At 39.2% G+C, this 16,248-nt stretch overlaps 1 protein-coding gene across 2 annotated transcripts in view; it reads left to right on the top strand.

Annotated features, from left to right (window-relative positions):
• Positions 1–15,465, top strand: part of CALU (calumenin) — a 33,904-nt gene extending 18,439 nt beyond the window's left edge. The window contains exons 3-7 of one of the 2 annotated variants that reach the window (XM_006771398.2): positions 2,661–2,854; positions 6,027–6,193; positions 6,901–6,961; positions 11,673–11,872; positions 13,132–15,465. In XM_006771398.2, the coding sequence (XP_006771461.1) occupies positions 2,661–2,854; positions 6,027–6,193; positions 6,901–6,961; positions 11,673–11,872; positions 13,132–13,236 (727 nt within the window). In that variant the 3' untranslated portion in view covers positions 13,237–15,465. Of the gene's footprint in view, positions 1–2,395; positions 2,590–2,660; positions 2,855–6,026; positions 6,194–6,900; positions 6,962–11,672; positions 11,873–13,131 lie in introns of both variants that reach the window. The other variant, XM_006771399.2, reaches the window with a different exon arrangement.
• Positions 15,466–16,248: the final 783 nt, after the last annotated feature.

The raw sequence follows: 16,248 nt of genomic DNA, 5'->3' as shown, positions 1-16,248 counted from the left end.
AAAAAAAAGTGGGGGGGGGGGGACGGAAGGGGCTATGATATCTTGCTCTTTTTATCTGAATGGTAGGTATAGTGGCACTGTTGGTAGCCAATATCATTTGGATACAAACTGGACCCCACAATAGGTAATTCAGAAATTTTAATACTGGTATAGCTTATTTTGCTACAGGGTTAAAGTTGCAAATAATTTTTTTATCCTATGTCCATGTAGATAAAGGAGGGTATTTAAGAGATGACTTCTTTTTTTTTTTTTAATATATTTTATTGATTTTTTTACAGAGAGGAAGTGAGAGGGATAGAGAGTTAGAAACATCGATGAGAGAGAAACACTGATCACCTGCCTCCTGCACACTCCCTACTGGGGATGTGCCCGCAACCAAGGTACATGTCCTTGACTGGAATCGAACCTGGGACCCTTCAGTCCACAGGCTGACGCTTTATCCACTGAGCCAAACCGTTAGGGCAAGAGATGACTTCTTACTGCTTTATCTTTTACTGATTTAACATTTTAAATCAAAAGCTACAAGATTACACATTCTCTGAAGGAAAATGCTTGTTAATTATAGGATGTAAGTTATGCCTAACACCATATCATATCAATATGAGTCTTCTCATAGTGACACTCATACTCTGATTCTAATCATTTTCCAGTGTGTTCATGAAATGGGAAAAGACATTATTTGATACCAAGTGACAGTCTTTTTTAATCCTGCATTTAATAGAGCATAAGAATATGCCAGGGTTTCAAATCTGTTAAGAGTTTTCATTTAAAGTTCCTATTCTAGCTCTGGCCAGTGTGGCTGAGTTGGTTGGAGCATCGACCTGTACAACAAAAAGGTTATGGGTTCAATTCCGGATCAGGGCATATGTCCAGGTTGTAGATTCAATCTCGAGTCAGGGTGTGTATGGAAGGCAACTGGTTGTTTCTCACTTTTTCCCTCTTTTTTCCTCTCTTTCTGAAATCAGTAAGAACATATCCTCAGGTGAGGATTAAAAACAAAAAGTGTAAAGTTCCTTTTCCAAACTGGGCCACTTACTTGTGTGACTTTACATGTTATTTTAGCTTCTATGAATAGTTGATTGTATCTTTAAACTGAAGTTTTCATATGCACATGTTTTGAAATCCCTAAGATAACAGATCTAGTGAAAAGAAGCTCAGGAAGGGCAAAGTATGTTGATTTTTGAGCTTTGTAATTTTGCTTTATCATGTGCATGCTAACCCTCTCAGCTTATTAACATTCTCATAATCATATGCATTCTTCCCACATTATTTCCTCAGTATTCTCTGTTTTTGTGGTTATATGTAGAAATCCAGTTTGACATAGTATATAATAAGCTACTGGCCATTTTTTAGAATAGCTTGCTTCTGTCTTTGTGTACCTGTTTTGTTTTGTTTTTCTTTTTAATAATTTTTTTAAAATATATTTTTATTGATTTCAGAGAAGACAGAAGAGGGAGAGATAGAAACATCAGTGATGACAGAGAATCATTGATCAGCTGCCTCCTGCATGCCCCCCCACATTGGGGATCAAGCACGCAACCCAGGCATGTGCCCTGACCGGGAATCAAATCATGACCTCCTGGTTCATAGGTTGACACTCTACCACTGAGCCATGCCAGCCGGGCTTAAATAATTTTGACTGAGGTATAAGTGATCTCAGAACTATTTTTGATATTGTTTAATTTTTTTAAAATATAATTCATTGATTTTTTACAGAGAGGAAGGGAGAGGGAAAGAAAAAAACATTAATCAGCTGCCTCCTGCATACCTCCTAGTGGGGATGTGCCCGCAACCAAGGTACATGCCTTTGACCGGAATTGAACACGGGACCTTTCAGTCCGCAGGCTGACACTCTATCCACTGAGCCAAACCGGCTAGGGCTGATATTGTTAATTTTTAACAAAAGTGTTATTTTTTTTTAAGGAGCTGAATGTTTTAAAGGCTGGTTTAAAGTTTTGAATTTTTAGAAAACCATGCCAGTAGTTGTGATTATATACCAAGAAATTGAGATTCTCCAAAAAGCAATAAAAAATATTTGCATATTGCTTGATACAAAGAGTAAAGAGTAAAGATAGGAATGGATATTCACTCCTGAATCCTGACCATCGTCTGAAGCCTGTCTCTAGAGAGAGAGACAGGGTTTGCTTTTGGATCCAAGTGAACCAGCCATGGACTGCTTGGCTTTATCCAGATGACTCATTACAAACCAGTAACAGGTCACTTAAGAGAAAAATTTTCAGTTGCCTATTTGGCAGTTTTGTTTTGAGGATAATTTTTATTTCCGTGCTTTAATCTTGGGCAACAACATCTGTTGTCACAGCACACACCTGGCTAAATAAACCCAGAGCCTTGTGTCCTTTTAACCTCTTGCTGGATTTCTCTGCATTTTCTACAGAAAGATTGTAAGTAAAATAGATGGCGACAAGGACGGGTTTGTCACTGTGGATGAACTCAAAGACTGGATTAAATTTGCACAAAAGCGCTGGATTTACGAGGATGTAGAGCGACAGTGGAAGGGGCATGACCTCAATGAGGACGGCCTCGTTTCCTGGGAGGAATATAAAAATGCCACCTACGGCTACGTCTTAGGTAGGTCCCTACCACCTGGGGGAAAGCCTTGTCGAGCTGGCACCTTGAAACGTAACTGTTTTGTCTTGTAGAATGATTGTAGATAAAATAGACGCGGATAAAGATGGGTTTATGACGGAGGGGGAGCTGAAATCCTGGATTAAGCACGCCCAGAAGAAATACATATATGACAATGTTGAAAACCAATGGCAGGAGTTTGATATGAATCAAGACGGCTTAATCTCCTGGGATGAGTACAGGAACGTGACTTATGGCACTTACCTGGGTAAGGGGCAAGATGTCAGCCTGGCGGAGACCATGGTCTTGAGTCAAAGAAACAAATGGGTCACGCAGTGAAGGAAAGGAAGAAACTGCTTACCTTCAATAGCTCAGTGCTGAGCTGATTGCCCTTTATTTTATTAATTTTAAATTTGTATACTGTGTATTTTTAAAAATTCGTTTCAATTTGGTTTTTGACAGTCTGGAATCTTCTACATCTTTAGCATTTTATTTTATTTTTTTAATATATTTTATTGATTTTTTACAGAGAGGAAGTGAGAGGGATAGAGAGTTAGAAACATCGATGAGAGAGAAACATCGATCAGCTGCCTCCTGCACACTCCCTACTGGGGATGTGCCCGCAACCAAGGTACATGCCCTTGACCGAAATCGAATCTGGAACCCTTGAGTCTGCAGGCCGATGCTCTTTCCACTGAGCCAAACCAGCTAGGGCTACATGTTTAGCATTTTAAATATACATGTACCATGTTTTCTTTCTGTCATCCCTCAGAGGAACCGTTTTTCAGATCTTGTTTAAAAGGCTGCATTGTTCCTACAATACAAAGGAAAAGGCTTTGATATTTCTCTTTACATGGTCACATTAAGGTGTTGGACCTGAAACTCAAACCAAATTAGATTTCTTTGTAGCTGGTGAAAATAGGAGGAAAATTAGTCTTTCCTTAATAAAATAAGATCAACTACAGCTTTCCTTGATAAAATTTAACTATTTCAGTATGCCTGCTTTACTGAAGTTTAGAAATAAAAAATTCCCATTTGTTTTCTCTGGCACATGAGTTTATCATCCTGCTTTGCAAATGCTTCAAGGCAAATAAATGTGATTTTGATTGCTTTCTGATGATTTGGTAGCTTGTGTGCTTGGCCACCTGTTAGTAATTTTCTTTTACTTAATACACTTTCCTGCTACTGAATGCTAGGTGGCGATCTTACTGAGTTAATGATTTAGGGTGTTTCTGTTAGTGAGATTCCCCTATTGTACATGGTTACAGTTGAGACAAGAATGTATAAATGTTCCTTCTTGCATTTTTATCCCAGACACTAGGCAGTTTTCTGTGTTAAAGCAGGTGTTTTCCACCTCTGACATTGAGTGTATAATGGTCTGTTTCCCCCACTAGATAGCCAGCTGTCCATGTTAATTACAGGACCCGCATGCATTTCTAGTGAAGAGATTTTTATTTCTGTGTTGGCTTGTTCTCATTCCTAAGACTGAAGTGGCGGTCTCTTTCCAAGCTTGATACTTAGCCAAGAACCAAACATAGATTTCACCCAATTAAGAACACGTGTATTAAAAAGTCAGGGCAGATGGAGAGGCATCCGTGCTTCTTTCTCTCTGGCTGGCACCCAACATGCTCCTGATTTATTTGGAATTAATTATAAATACAAAACAGCGGGCAGACTGTTTGGTGATCTAAACAGAATGGTGTGTTAATAAATCTCAGCTCAGACCTAGGCACTCACTGGCTGCCCAGAATTAACCTTAAACTGTATGATTATGTGCATAAAAATCTGTTGAGAGCTCTGTTAGCTCACAGGGTAAATGATTTGATGTAATGGGTATTTCTACTGACTGAGGCTGCTTAAGCTGAAGCACTGGCTGGAGAAGCATTGTCTTTATAAGGCATCTTTCCCGGGAGGCAAGTGGGTAGGCAGTACCCAGGGGATAATGAGTTGTCTTACAGAAGTGCTGAGGAGTTTTTTGTGAGTGTGTTCTTGATTCAGTTTAGAGTTCAGGTACAAATCATCTTAGCTTTTAATTAAAATCGGTCGTAATGAATCTGCTTTCCACCAAAAGACCAGTAACACTATCTCTGCCACAAGTAGAATATGAAAAACAAAGATCCACCATGCCTATAATAAAACTAGATCTAGAGCCTACCCAAAGCTGTGTGCAGGCTGGTGCTTAGGACAGATAAAGCACTCCGAGTGTGATGGTAGGCACATGAGTTTAGTCATTGGAAAAAAAAAGTATGTCAGAAAAGAAAAAGTATGTCTTTTTCATCCTTGTGTATATGCATGTTTTCAGCCTTCTTAATTCCAATCACCATGTTTTACCCTATGGAGGAGAAGAGGACTCTTAGCTGAGAATCTAGTCTTAACGTATAAGTTGTCTTCTGTTGTCTTGTTTATGTTACGTAGTTGGTACTAAAACATTACTTATTTAGAAGAATTAACTTAGTATATGAGAAAAGTAATATATTTCTTTAAGCCTATTCATAGCTTTGAATATACATATATAAGGTCCCCAAAACCTCAGATTCAATAAACTGTCTTACTGAGTTTTGACATTCAACAAATAATAAAGTTTCAAGCTGCTCACCTCTCAAAGCAATAGTCTTTTTTTTTTTTAAACTGTGCTTAAAGTTTGGATAGATTAAACTACAGTGTTAAAAGTTAGCAGTGTGATATTGTTGAAGGGGCCCCATGTGTCTTTTTATAAAACTAGTACCATATCTTTTTTTATTTGGTCAGTAACAGGAATAATCATTCCTTACCTTTTAATATGTGTCTTACTTTCAAAGTGGTGGTGTTCTATTGCTTGAATCCAAGTGGCCTATAATGGGAAAGAAGACCTTTGATATCTAGCTTCTCACTGGGAGCCTACTGTTTAATAAAAATAGCAATAGCTAACATTTATTGAAGCCAACTATATGCCAGGCACTTAAATTTATTTGCTCATTTAAACCTCAACAGGCCTATGGGGCAGGAATGATTATCATCTTCATTTTACAGATGAGTAGATTGAAGCACAGTTAGGTTACTTGCCCAAGGTCACACAGCTAGGAAGTGTGGATTCAAGTTTGGATTCAAACCCAGACTGTGTGACTTTAGAATTATCACTGCACCTCAGATATAACTAGAAAGCTCAAGCCCTCAAACAGCCTCAACTCCCAATAACTGAAGAATTATGTAAGGGGTTACGTAGCCCAGGAGCCAGGGCTCCATGTTGAAGGGCAAATATTTACATTTGATTTGGACCTGACTTTAAGGCCTTTGATTACCAAAACTGAATGAGTGTCTCCTCTGCTGCAATTGTACCTGTGTAATCAAGAGCTATTTCTTCATTGTTTGGTCTGTCTTTCTTGGAAGTTGATTCCCCGGCCCACACATTTTCATGTTTTCTGGAAGTCTTTTAAGATTTAACCTAAATTTTTGTTTTCTAGATGACCCAGACCCTGATGATGGATTTAACTATAAACAGATGATGGTTAGAGATGAACGGAGATTTAAAATGGCAGACAAAGATGGAGACCTCATTGCCACAAAGGAGGAATTCACAGCTTTCCTGCACCCTGAGGAGTATGATTACATGAAAGATATAGTAGTACAGGTGGGTGAAAGCAAGGATTCTCAACAGAAATGTGGTTTCTGTTTGCTGCTTACGCATCTTCCCCTTTCCCCTGTGTTTGGAAGAATGACTTGCTGTACAGTTGCTGGCCAGCTTGAGTCCCAGCTCTGTCACTGTTTTTCTCTGATCAAGCCATTTATCTTAGGTGCCGTAGGCTTTCTCTTTAGTATGACAGTACTTATCATCAGATAATGTATTTTGCCATTTCATTGCTGGTTTCCTATTGTAAGCACGAGAGAAAATCCTATTTTTAAAAATATCCCATGACCAGTAACCAGGTACTGAGTAATAACAATGATACTGAATATTTCTCACTGAAGGCAGTTACCAGTAAAACATAGGCTGTAGCTGTAGGCATACTCAATGATCATATCTACTGTTAGTATGACTTCTGTATAACTAGGACCAACAGATCATCGTGGGCTTGGTGGATAGTTCATTATTGAGCAGTGCCAGTGTTCCTTCAAGAAGACTCATAGTTCTTTTAGGTTGAAACATAAAACAATGATAATATTTTATCATTTTCCTGCGAGAAGAACACCAATTTCCTGTGGTTTAACCATATCCACACATACATATAAGCATAAACATACATGTATATGTGTGTGTTTATGAATGATGAGTAGCTGCCTAAACGAATTCACCCCTATACTAACTTTAATAGTCTTTTCCTAATCTCTCCTCTCCAGGAAACAATGGAGGATATAGATAAGAATGCTGATGGGTTCATTGATCTAGAAGAGTATATTGGTAAGTTTCTCTTAAGAGACTGAGAAGCTTTGGAAGATATGTTCATCCATAAAGACAATTTACCCCATTGGTCAACTTTTAGCACATTAAGCCAGACCAGTGTGAGGAATAGTGGGTGTGGTAAAGTATTTGTAACAGCACTGTCCAACCAAAATGTAAATGTGAGCCACATATGTAGTTTTAACTTTTTAATAGCCGTATCAAAAGAAAATGAAAAGAGCCCTGACCCCTTTAGCTCAGTTGGTTGAGCATTGTCCTGTGCACTGAGAGGCTGCTGGTTCAGTTCCCAGTCAGGGCACATGCCCGTGTTGCAGACTCAATCCCCAGTCAAGCGTGCAGGAGGCAGCCAATAAATGTTTCTCTCTTATCAATGTTTCTTTTTCCTTCTCCCTTTCTCTCTCTCTCTCTCTCATCAAAAAAAACAGCCATAGCTGGTTTGGCTCAGTGGATAGAGCATCGGCCTGTGGACTAAAGAGTCCCAGGTTCAATTCTGGTCAAGGGCATATGCCTGGGTTGCAGCCTCGGTCCCCAGTGGGGTATGTGCAGGAGGCAGCCGGCCAATCAGTGATTCTCTCACATATCATTGATGTTTCTATTTCTCTCTCCCTCTCCCTTTCTCTCTGAAATCAATAAAAGTATGTTTTAAAAAATAAAAGCATATTTTTTTAAAAAAATAAACATGAAATTAATTTCAATAATATTTTGTGTAACCAAATATTACAATCTCAACATTATCATAAACTATTGGGGGGTTTTGTTTTTCATACTGAGTCTTTAAAAGTGTATTTCACATTTACAGCATATCTCAATTAGGACCAGCCACATTTCAAGTCCTCGATAGTCCTGTGTGGCCAGTGGCTACCATATAGGCCAGCACTGATATAGTACATCCCAGATGCCCTGTGGAAGTGACAGTGAAGAGTTGAGGGAGCCTAGACTGGCATAAGGAATTCCAGGAGAAGATAGAGAATAGAATAAAAGAGACAGGTGGATGAATAAGGGGCCAGGATTGCTGGTTCCTCTTAGAGCCTTTTGTTTTCACTGTATTCATTTCAGATTTTCCACTTAGGTTCTCTTCTGTTTGTTTTTTAAAGTTTCTCCTTTCTGCCATTTTTTCTTGTAGTTGTCTGTTTTAAAAAGGTTTTTTTTTTTTTGGTTGGTTATTTTTTGTTTGTTTTTGGAGTTTTTGATGCTACACGTGTACTTCAAGGCTAATTTCTCCAAAGTACAACTATTTTTATTATCCTCGGAATAATTTCATGATTTCTCCATTGCCTTAAAAAAAGAAGCCGCCTCTCTTGAGCAAATTGTTTCCCAATTACTATGATGGAAATTAAGATTAGTAAAGGAGAAGAGATGAAAGATAATTACAAATATCTTTGTTACAAATGTCATTCCATTTTGAAAGATACTAGGTAATTTTATATTTCACAGTCTTATATTTACTCATAGTAACTTAATTTAGTGCACCGCCGTGTTTGTTTCATAAGCCAGTATTTCTTTAGGTCTCTAATTTTTTATTTTAAGCGTGAAAGGGAGACTTAAACCCTACCTCTATCACCTGTCACTGAAACAGCATTGAACAATCATTCCTTTACTCAGATTTTGTCTAATTATACCTGCTACTATATTTTCTAGAGTTATCAGTTGAATTACTCCTTAAAAATGTACCACTTTTTATTTTTTTCCTAAGATTCAATGATGTACTTTGAGTTTTTTAGAGAAAGAAGGATAAGCGATGGAACCTGGGACATTTTTTGGAAGTGATTTTTTGTTCTTAGTGGAGTTCATCAGCACAATGGAAATAAATGCCTGTGTGCATTTACTGAGCACATTTCAAAGCTGATGTTTTCTACTGTTAAATATTTTATCTTTTTATTCTTGGCTTTTGCCATCTTATCAACATTGCTAAAACTGAGGGACTCATTTGAACCTCCTGATGAGACGAATTAGGTTTTATAACTGTTAATACCATCTTTTATTAAGCAATTAGCCAAATGAGATTTTGTCTCCTTTCCTATCACATAGATTCAAGGACAAAGGAATTGTGTCTTGAAACTACTGCCTTATTGACTATGTATATGTTCCTTTCTTTTGCAAATCATCAACTAATGCTAACACTATTACACCCAGATAATGGCCTTTGTGAAGTTGAAAGTCTCCCATTATCTTCCAGTTTCTAGGGATATGCTGTCCTGTTGAGAGAGATCCTAAAGAAACAAATGGTCTTTGATTCTTATTATCATTAATAAAAAGTCTTTAGTTACATTTTTTTATTCTTTAAATTTATTACAGAGTATTGCAAACATACACAAAATTAGATAGAATAATATAATGAATCCCCGTGAACCTAAACCCAACAGCCATCATCCCATGGCTAATCCTTTCAAATCCATATTCACTTCTTTACCTACCTCCTTTATTATTTTGAAGTAAATCCCAATCATCATTCCATTGGTAAATATTTGGTTATGTATCTCTTTAGGATACATGTGTGTTCCTAAGAACTTTTAAAGCATAATCTCAAAAAGTTAGTACTTGCTTAATATCCTTTAGATTGAACCCTTTTTTAATAGAAAATTGAATAGAATTATTCATATCTGTACTCATTTAGATTTAAAATGCACTTACCTTATGTTGTATGTTCTAGCTCCTATTAATATGTCCTTTAAGCCACATTTATTCACTCTCTAATTCACAACTTCCCAATCTGTAGACTATGAAAAGTCTCTGACCCTCAGGGGAGCTAGGGCAGGGCTCTAGCCCAGTGGGTCATACAGATCCTACATTTTCTGAATATGCTATATCATGGGGGGAGGAGGGTGATTGGCAAGTCCTGCTCTGAGGAACTTCTCCTTGTGTTAAGGCAGAACAGAGTAGTTCTACTCTTAACCTTGTTCAAATTCAGAAAGAATGACTGCACCAAGTGTCAAATGACAAACATAAAGTAATTTAGTAACGAGTTTAATGTCCTCTATTCAAGGGGAAACAATCCATGTTCTGGGCTAGCACAGTGCCTCACAAGCAGTGGAGCACTCTTCCTGAGGGATTTAGCACAAGAGCGAGGTTTATAGAGCATTGGAAGAGGCAACGCCGAAAGGACAGGATTGACTAGAAGGTCAGGGATTTCCTATACTAGAGGTCCTGTTTGTGAGTCAGTCAGGTAAGCTGAATCGGAGATTTTGATTGATGTAGGTTAGGTTTCCATGGCAGTGAGGCATTTTCTATAAGTACAGGCTGACTTAGCTTAGATTTGTGTCATGGGCTGGGCCACTGGGACAGCCTTCATTTTGTGGGTGCCAACATACAAATCACCTTTATCACACTTAAATAACTACCTTTGCTTAGAAGTACTATAAACTATTTAAACTTCTAAGTGGTGTGTTCCCATACCTAATTGAAGTGTACCTACCCTTATTTAGATGTCACATAACTCAGGAGTCTTCAGACTTCTTCACTCTTGTAATTCCTAAAGGAATTTTCACAGACAATATCCCCTTATACATTTTTAAATTGGCATCTAAAATATTTAAATAGAAGTTTAAACAGTTGTATAGAAAAATCTCTGTGTATATGTTGACATTTTAAATACTGTAGCCACTTTGTACCGACCATATTCATATAAATAATTTAAACAAACTAACTTTAAAAAGTAATTTGGAAATTCAACTTTGAATTGGGTATTAGATAATAGCAAAAGGTTGTTTTTGTAAAATGTGATGAAGGCATTTGGGCTCTATAGGAAAATGCCCATTATTTTAGAGATACATTCTACAATATACTTAATAATTGGTTGGAGACAGGTTTGGCTCATAATACACACTTCTGAGAATTTAGAACAGCACTTTTCTAAAGCCAATGGCCAGGTTTAATTAGTTACCTTGAGTAAAGTGGAATGTAGGAAACAACTGTCTTGTAAAAGTCTTTATATTTCTTGATGCTAATCATCTCTATTTATGCTTTATGTATTTATTTACTTACTTATTTATTATTTTTAATCCTCACCCAAGGATATTTTTCCATTGATTTTTTTTAGAGAGAGTGGAAGACAGAAATATCGATGTGAGAGAAACACATTGATTGGTTGCCTCCTGCCTGCTCCCGGACCACGGCCCAGACTGGGAGGCTCCTGCAACCGAAGTACATGCCCTTGACCAGAACTGAACCCAGGACCCTTCAGTCCACATGCCGACACTCTATCCTCTGAGCCACACCGACTAGGGCTATTTGTGTGTGTGTGTTTGTTCTTTTTTAATATGTTTTTATTGCTTTCAGAGAGGAAGGGAGAAGAGGGAGAGAGAAACATCAGCACAGCGGAAATAAATGCCTGTGTGCATTTACTGAGCCCATTTCCCCACTGGGGAATTGAGCCTGCAACCCAGGCATGTGCCCTGACCGAGAATGGAACCGTGACCTCTTGGTTCATGGGTCGAAGCTCAACCACTGAGCCATACCGGCTGGACAATGTTTTTTTGTGTGTGTTTTTAAGATAAGGGCTCTCTTTGCTTTCATATCTCTCAAAAGCAATAGCTGGAAATATTCTTGTTGCAAGATCAATTAAGATTCAGGAAAATAACCTTATTTTCTAAGTTCTCTAAAATACTGCTGTTAGGTTCCAGTTGGATGAGGAAGGATGGGTAGAACAGATTAGCATGGAGCAGTCGTGGGAAAAGGGCAAATCCGTCTTTTCTGTGTATGTCTGTGCACATAGGTGACATGTACAGCCATGATGGAAAGGCTGATGAACCAGAATGGGTAAAGACAGAGAGAGAACAATTTGTTGAGTTTCGAGATAAGAACCGAGACGGGAAGATGGACAAGGAAGAGACCAAAGATTGGATTCTCCCATCAGACTATGATCATGCAGAAGCAGAAGCCAGGCACCTAGTCTATGAGTCAGACCAAAATAAGGTAAGTCTGGCCAGGCCCCAACAATCTAGCAGTGATGGAAGTCTATTTCTAGGGGATTGCCTAAAAAATCCCGATTAAGGTACATAAAGCATTTGTGGTCTTAATTAACCTAAGTCTGCTATCGACCTAAAGTTGGTAATTAAAAGCTTACGGGGCAGCACTAGCTATCTGATCTCGTTTTAGAAATCCCTTTGCCCAGTGCACATAGCATTGGAGGAATTTAGGCTTCAGAAAAGAACCTCTGTATATAACCTATGCCCAGCATGTATCATCTGTTCTCTATGGGTCCCCAGGAAATTTTTCTCTCTCTCTCTTTTTTTTTTTTTACTTTGTTCTTTTACCAATTACAGGTTCATTTTGCCTACTCAAAGCTGGTTATTTCCTTTTTAAGTCAAATATGCTTTTTAGAATTAAGTCCTTTGTAGTAGGTTATAAATAAGCTTTTTCTGGAGCCTGTTAATATTGTCCTTAATTATCTGAGGTATTTGGTTCATTAAAAGAGTGGTGTTACCCATCCAAATTTAGGGATTTTTAGTATCTGCGCATTCTTTTATCTAGGCTAATCTTCAGTTTCAAAAGCAGTTTCTTGTCATGAAGCCTTTTTAAGGGTCAGTCTGTTTTGAGGTCTTACTCAGTGACTTCAGTAGCCAGGTGCTGTGTCCTGTGAGGTTTGTAAGAAAAAGAAACTCATGCAATCATCCCTTGGGAATGTGGCCTAGATAATTTTTTAGATGAGTATCTGAGCCTTCATTTGGGGTTGTGCCTGGAATCTGATTGGTAGCTGGAACATAATGGAAGTGAGGACTCTGCTTGATATGTGCACACTTTGTTGTTCCTGTTAGGCAGTGACTTGATTCATTCTGAAGTATTTCACCCAGTTCTTTACTATCTACCCTTACGTAGGAGATGTCCACCTTTGCTCCAAAGGGAGGCATTCTCTCCTAAAGAAACCTGTATCTCTAGTGTTGAGTTGTTGAGCTATATTATTTCTAGCCTTCCACTTTTAACTTTCTTGATAAGAAAAAGGTATTAATTGCTTGTGTGTGTGTGTGTGTGTGTGTGTGTGTGTGTGTGTGTGTGTGTGTGTGTGAGTATGTGAGTGTGTGTGTGTACAGGCCAGGAATGGAGGGTATAGTTCACATATCATTTACTGGGAATTAGAATCTTAAATCTTGCCAAACCACTGTTGATCTATAGTAGTGTTTCTAAATTTGGAATGGGAAATATATCTGCCTCAATTCACTGTTCTCTAATTTCAGGATGGCAAGCTTACCAAGGAGGAGATTGTTGACAAGTATGATTTATTTGTGGGTAGCCAGGCCACAGATTTTGGTGAGGCCTTAGTACGACATGATGAATTCTGAGCTGCAGACAGAGGAACCCACGTTTCTTCAAAAATAATTTATTTTTACAGCTTCTGGTTTCACATGAAATTGTTTGCGCTACTGAGACTGTTATTACAAACTTTTTAAGACATGAAAAAACATAATGAAAACCATCCCGTCCCCATTTCTTCTCCTCGCTGAGGGACAGGAGGAAAACTGTGCTTCTGAGGAACAACTAATTAGTACACTTGTGTTTGTAGATTTACACTTTGTATTATGTATAACATGATGTTTTATTTTTGTATTTGTTCTTTGATTGGGAGTATGATATGCAGGATTAAGATCCTCAACTCATAGGCAAAAATTAGCCCTTCACTCTTTCTCAACCCTTACCATGTAACTTTTGTAATTCTGACTTAATTACTTTTTTAAGCCTGAAATCATTAAGAAATGTTTGGAAGAGAGGAAAAAAGAAAAAAATGTATACCCCACTCTTTATATTTAGAAAAATGATAATCTTGCCTGTTGAAAAGAGTATTTCATCAGTAGCAGGGGGCCATATATTTTATTCAGTTCAGCAACTGATCGTGGCATTATCTAGGCAAGGACAGAGCCCTGTGCTGTAAGAAAGCTTGGCTCAACTTGATTTTATTCATCCTTTTTTTAATTCCCTGTAGGACTAGCTGTTTGCTAATTTTGTCAAGCACAGCTGTGGTCGGAAGCGTTAGGGCCAGTGTCCTGAAAATCAAGTATTGAATGTGATCTTTTTACAGAGCTATACATAGAAACAACTGGAAAACTAAAGAAAAAATACAAGTGTTTTCAGGGCACACCATTTTTTCTGGGTGTGTGTCTGCTGAAGTGCTCAGGACTGTCTTGCCTGTTGAATCACTGTAAGTGCCCCATTTGGCTCCTATTCCCCAGATGTTCCTGGGAACTAATTTTGCTTTCACTGCGGTTAAATTGTGCTTCTTTCCAATCATGTCATTGAAAGTGCCTTTAACGAGAAATGATGACTGAATGAGGACTTTCTTAAGAAACCCTAAGATAAAGAGAAGTTGTTTTGGACCACCTTTTATGAAAGCTTAGAGCCTCCCAATGTAGTGGGGATTTTTTTTTTTCTTCTCTTTCAGACAGTGGTTAAATAGCAGTATTAGTGTTGCAGTGTTTTTATTTTGTGGGCCGGTTTCTAAAAACCACATGCTGCTGAATTTACCAGGGATCCTCATACCTCAGAATGCTAACCACGTATTCCCAGGCCGTGTCTGTGTCAACTAGAGAGCTTGAGTCAGACTCAAAGCTGAGAGGCCTGCAGAGAGGGCTCTTTGGTTTGAGGACCGTTGCTTACCCTTCCTGCCTCTGACCCATCACTCCCTATCCCCCCACCACCCCTGCCAAACGAAAAGCTTATCTTGGATCAACAGATTGCCAGTCTTTATCAAAGAGAGAGACCTTGTAGAAAGAGCTGAAGAAACCGGCCCCTGTTCCCAACTCACTTCGCCTCTGTTTTACATAACACAAGCTGTCTTTTTTGGTCCCTTCGTACAGATGGACCTCTTTTGAGAGAATTTATTGTATTCCAAGTTTTTAGCCCTCAGGTTACTAAGATAAATATATATAACTAACCTGTATTATTTCATATATCTTTCTGGATAATATTTGGGTGGTGCTGGGTGATTATTATAACCTGAACTTAGGTGTATCCTTCGGTCTTCCATGATCATGTTGAGGTGGGCTACTTGGCCTGGTGAAAAGCCAAGATATCATGTAACTTCACCCCCGCCTTTGCATTGAGCTCTTGAGAGTGGATATACTCTTTTAAGTTTAATCCCCATATAAGGGGCATGGAAATTCTCTGCCTTCCAGATTCCCCATTTTTATTGTTAAGAAGACCAGAGATAACTAATATGCCACCAACCCTAGCTTCGTTAGAGCACATCAGGACTGGCAGGGGAGCCTCGCAGCTCACAGGACAGGGAACCCGTCACACTTAGAAAGCAAACCTTCATCTGCTGAGACAGCGACTGCTGGGTGCTCAGCAGCAAGCATTGTACTCAAATCTCAAATGACCCCCCTGGACTATGTTTTTGATTTAAATCAAGCCTGGGGCTGGTGGACAGTCGCTGCACACCCAGATTGTGTGTCCTGTGAATGCTAGCTCTCTTGAATTTGGATGTTGGTTATTTTTTATAGAGTGTAAACCAAGTTTTATATTCTATAATTCAAACAGGTACCTATCTGTTTCTAAATAAAACTGTTTACATTCGTTGTGGAGTATGTGTGGCCTTTATTCACTTAAGAAATAGAATGCGAAGAGAAACCAAGATGGCGGCATAGGTTAACGCCGGAGATTGCTGCCTTGAACAACCAAATCAAAATACACCTAAAAGACGGAACGGACATCATCCAGAACCACAGGAAGGCTGGCTGAGTGGAAATTCTACAACTAGGAGGAAAGAGAATATCATACCCAGACTCAGAAGAGGCGCAGTGCTGAAGTGAAATTCTCAGGTGCGTGCACACGTGGAGTGGGCTGGCAGCGTGGAGGGCGCGGTTGTTGTTTACAATCGGGAGGGAGTTTCAGACTCTGAGCCCCAGATCCGGGCGAGTCGCTAGGAACTCAGACGCAAATTGGAGAAGCGGGACTGTCTGGCCTCAGTCGGAACTCGAGGGCAGCTTTCTCTCCGAGGTTTGCAGCGGTTGCTGGGACTCTGTGAGGCAGAGTCCCTAGGGACGGAACTGAGAGCCGCCATAACTGCTCCCTCCCTGCAGATCCCCAGGGACCCGCCCCGCCCAAGCCCTGCGCGGCAGAGCCATCTGCCGGAGATAGCTGCAGGCAAACGCTAGATTAGCACCTCCCTAGAGCTCCAGGACAGAAGTTCTCCCACTGCAGACACAGCTGATTCTCACAGCAAATTGGCCTGGAGGCCAATCCCACCGAGTGTTACTTACAACAATTCAGGCTTAACTACAACAAGACTGTGCACAAAGACCACAAGGGGGAGCACCAAGAGTGTTCTCCTCAGGTCATTGGGGCGGCTGAGGCCCTGA

The sequence above is a fragment of the Myotis davidii genome, unplaced genomic scaffold, assembly GCF_000327345.1.
Source record: "Myotis davidii unplaced genomic scaffold, ASM32734v1 scaffold705, whole genome shotgun sequence".
NCBI classification, from domain to species: domain Eukaryota; kingdom Metazoa; phylum Chordata; class Mammalia; order Chiroptera; family Vespertilionidae; genus Myotis; species Myotis davidii.
This window is presented reverse-complemented; position numbering and strand designations above follow the sequence as displayed.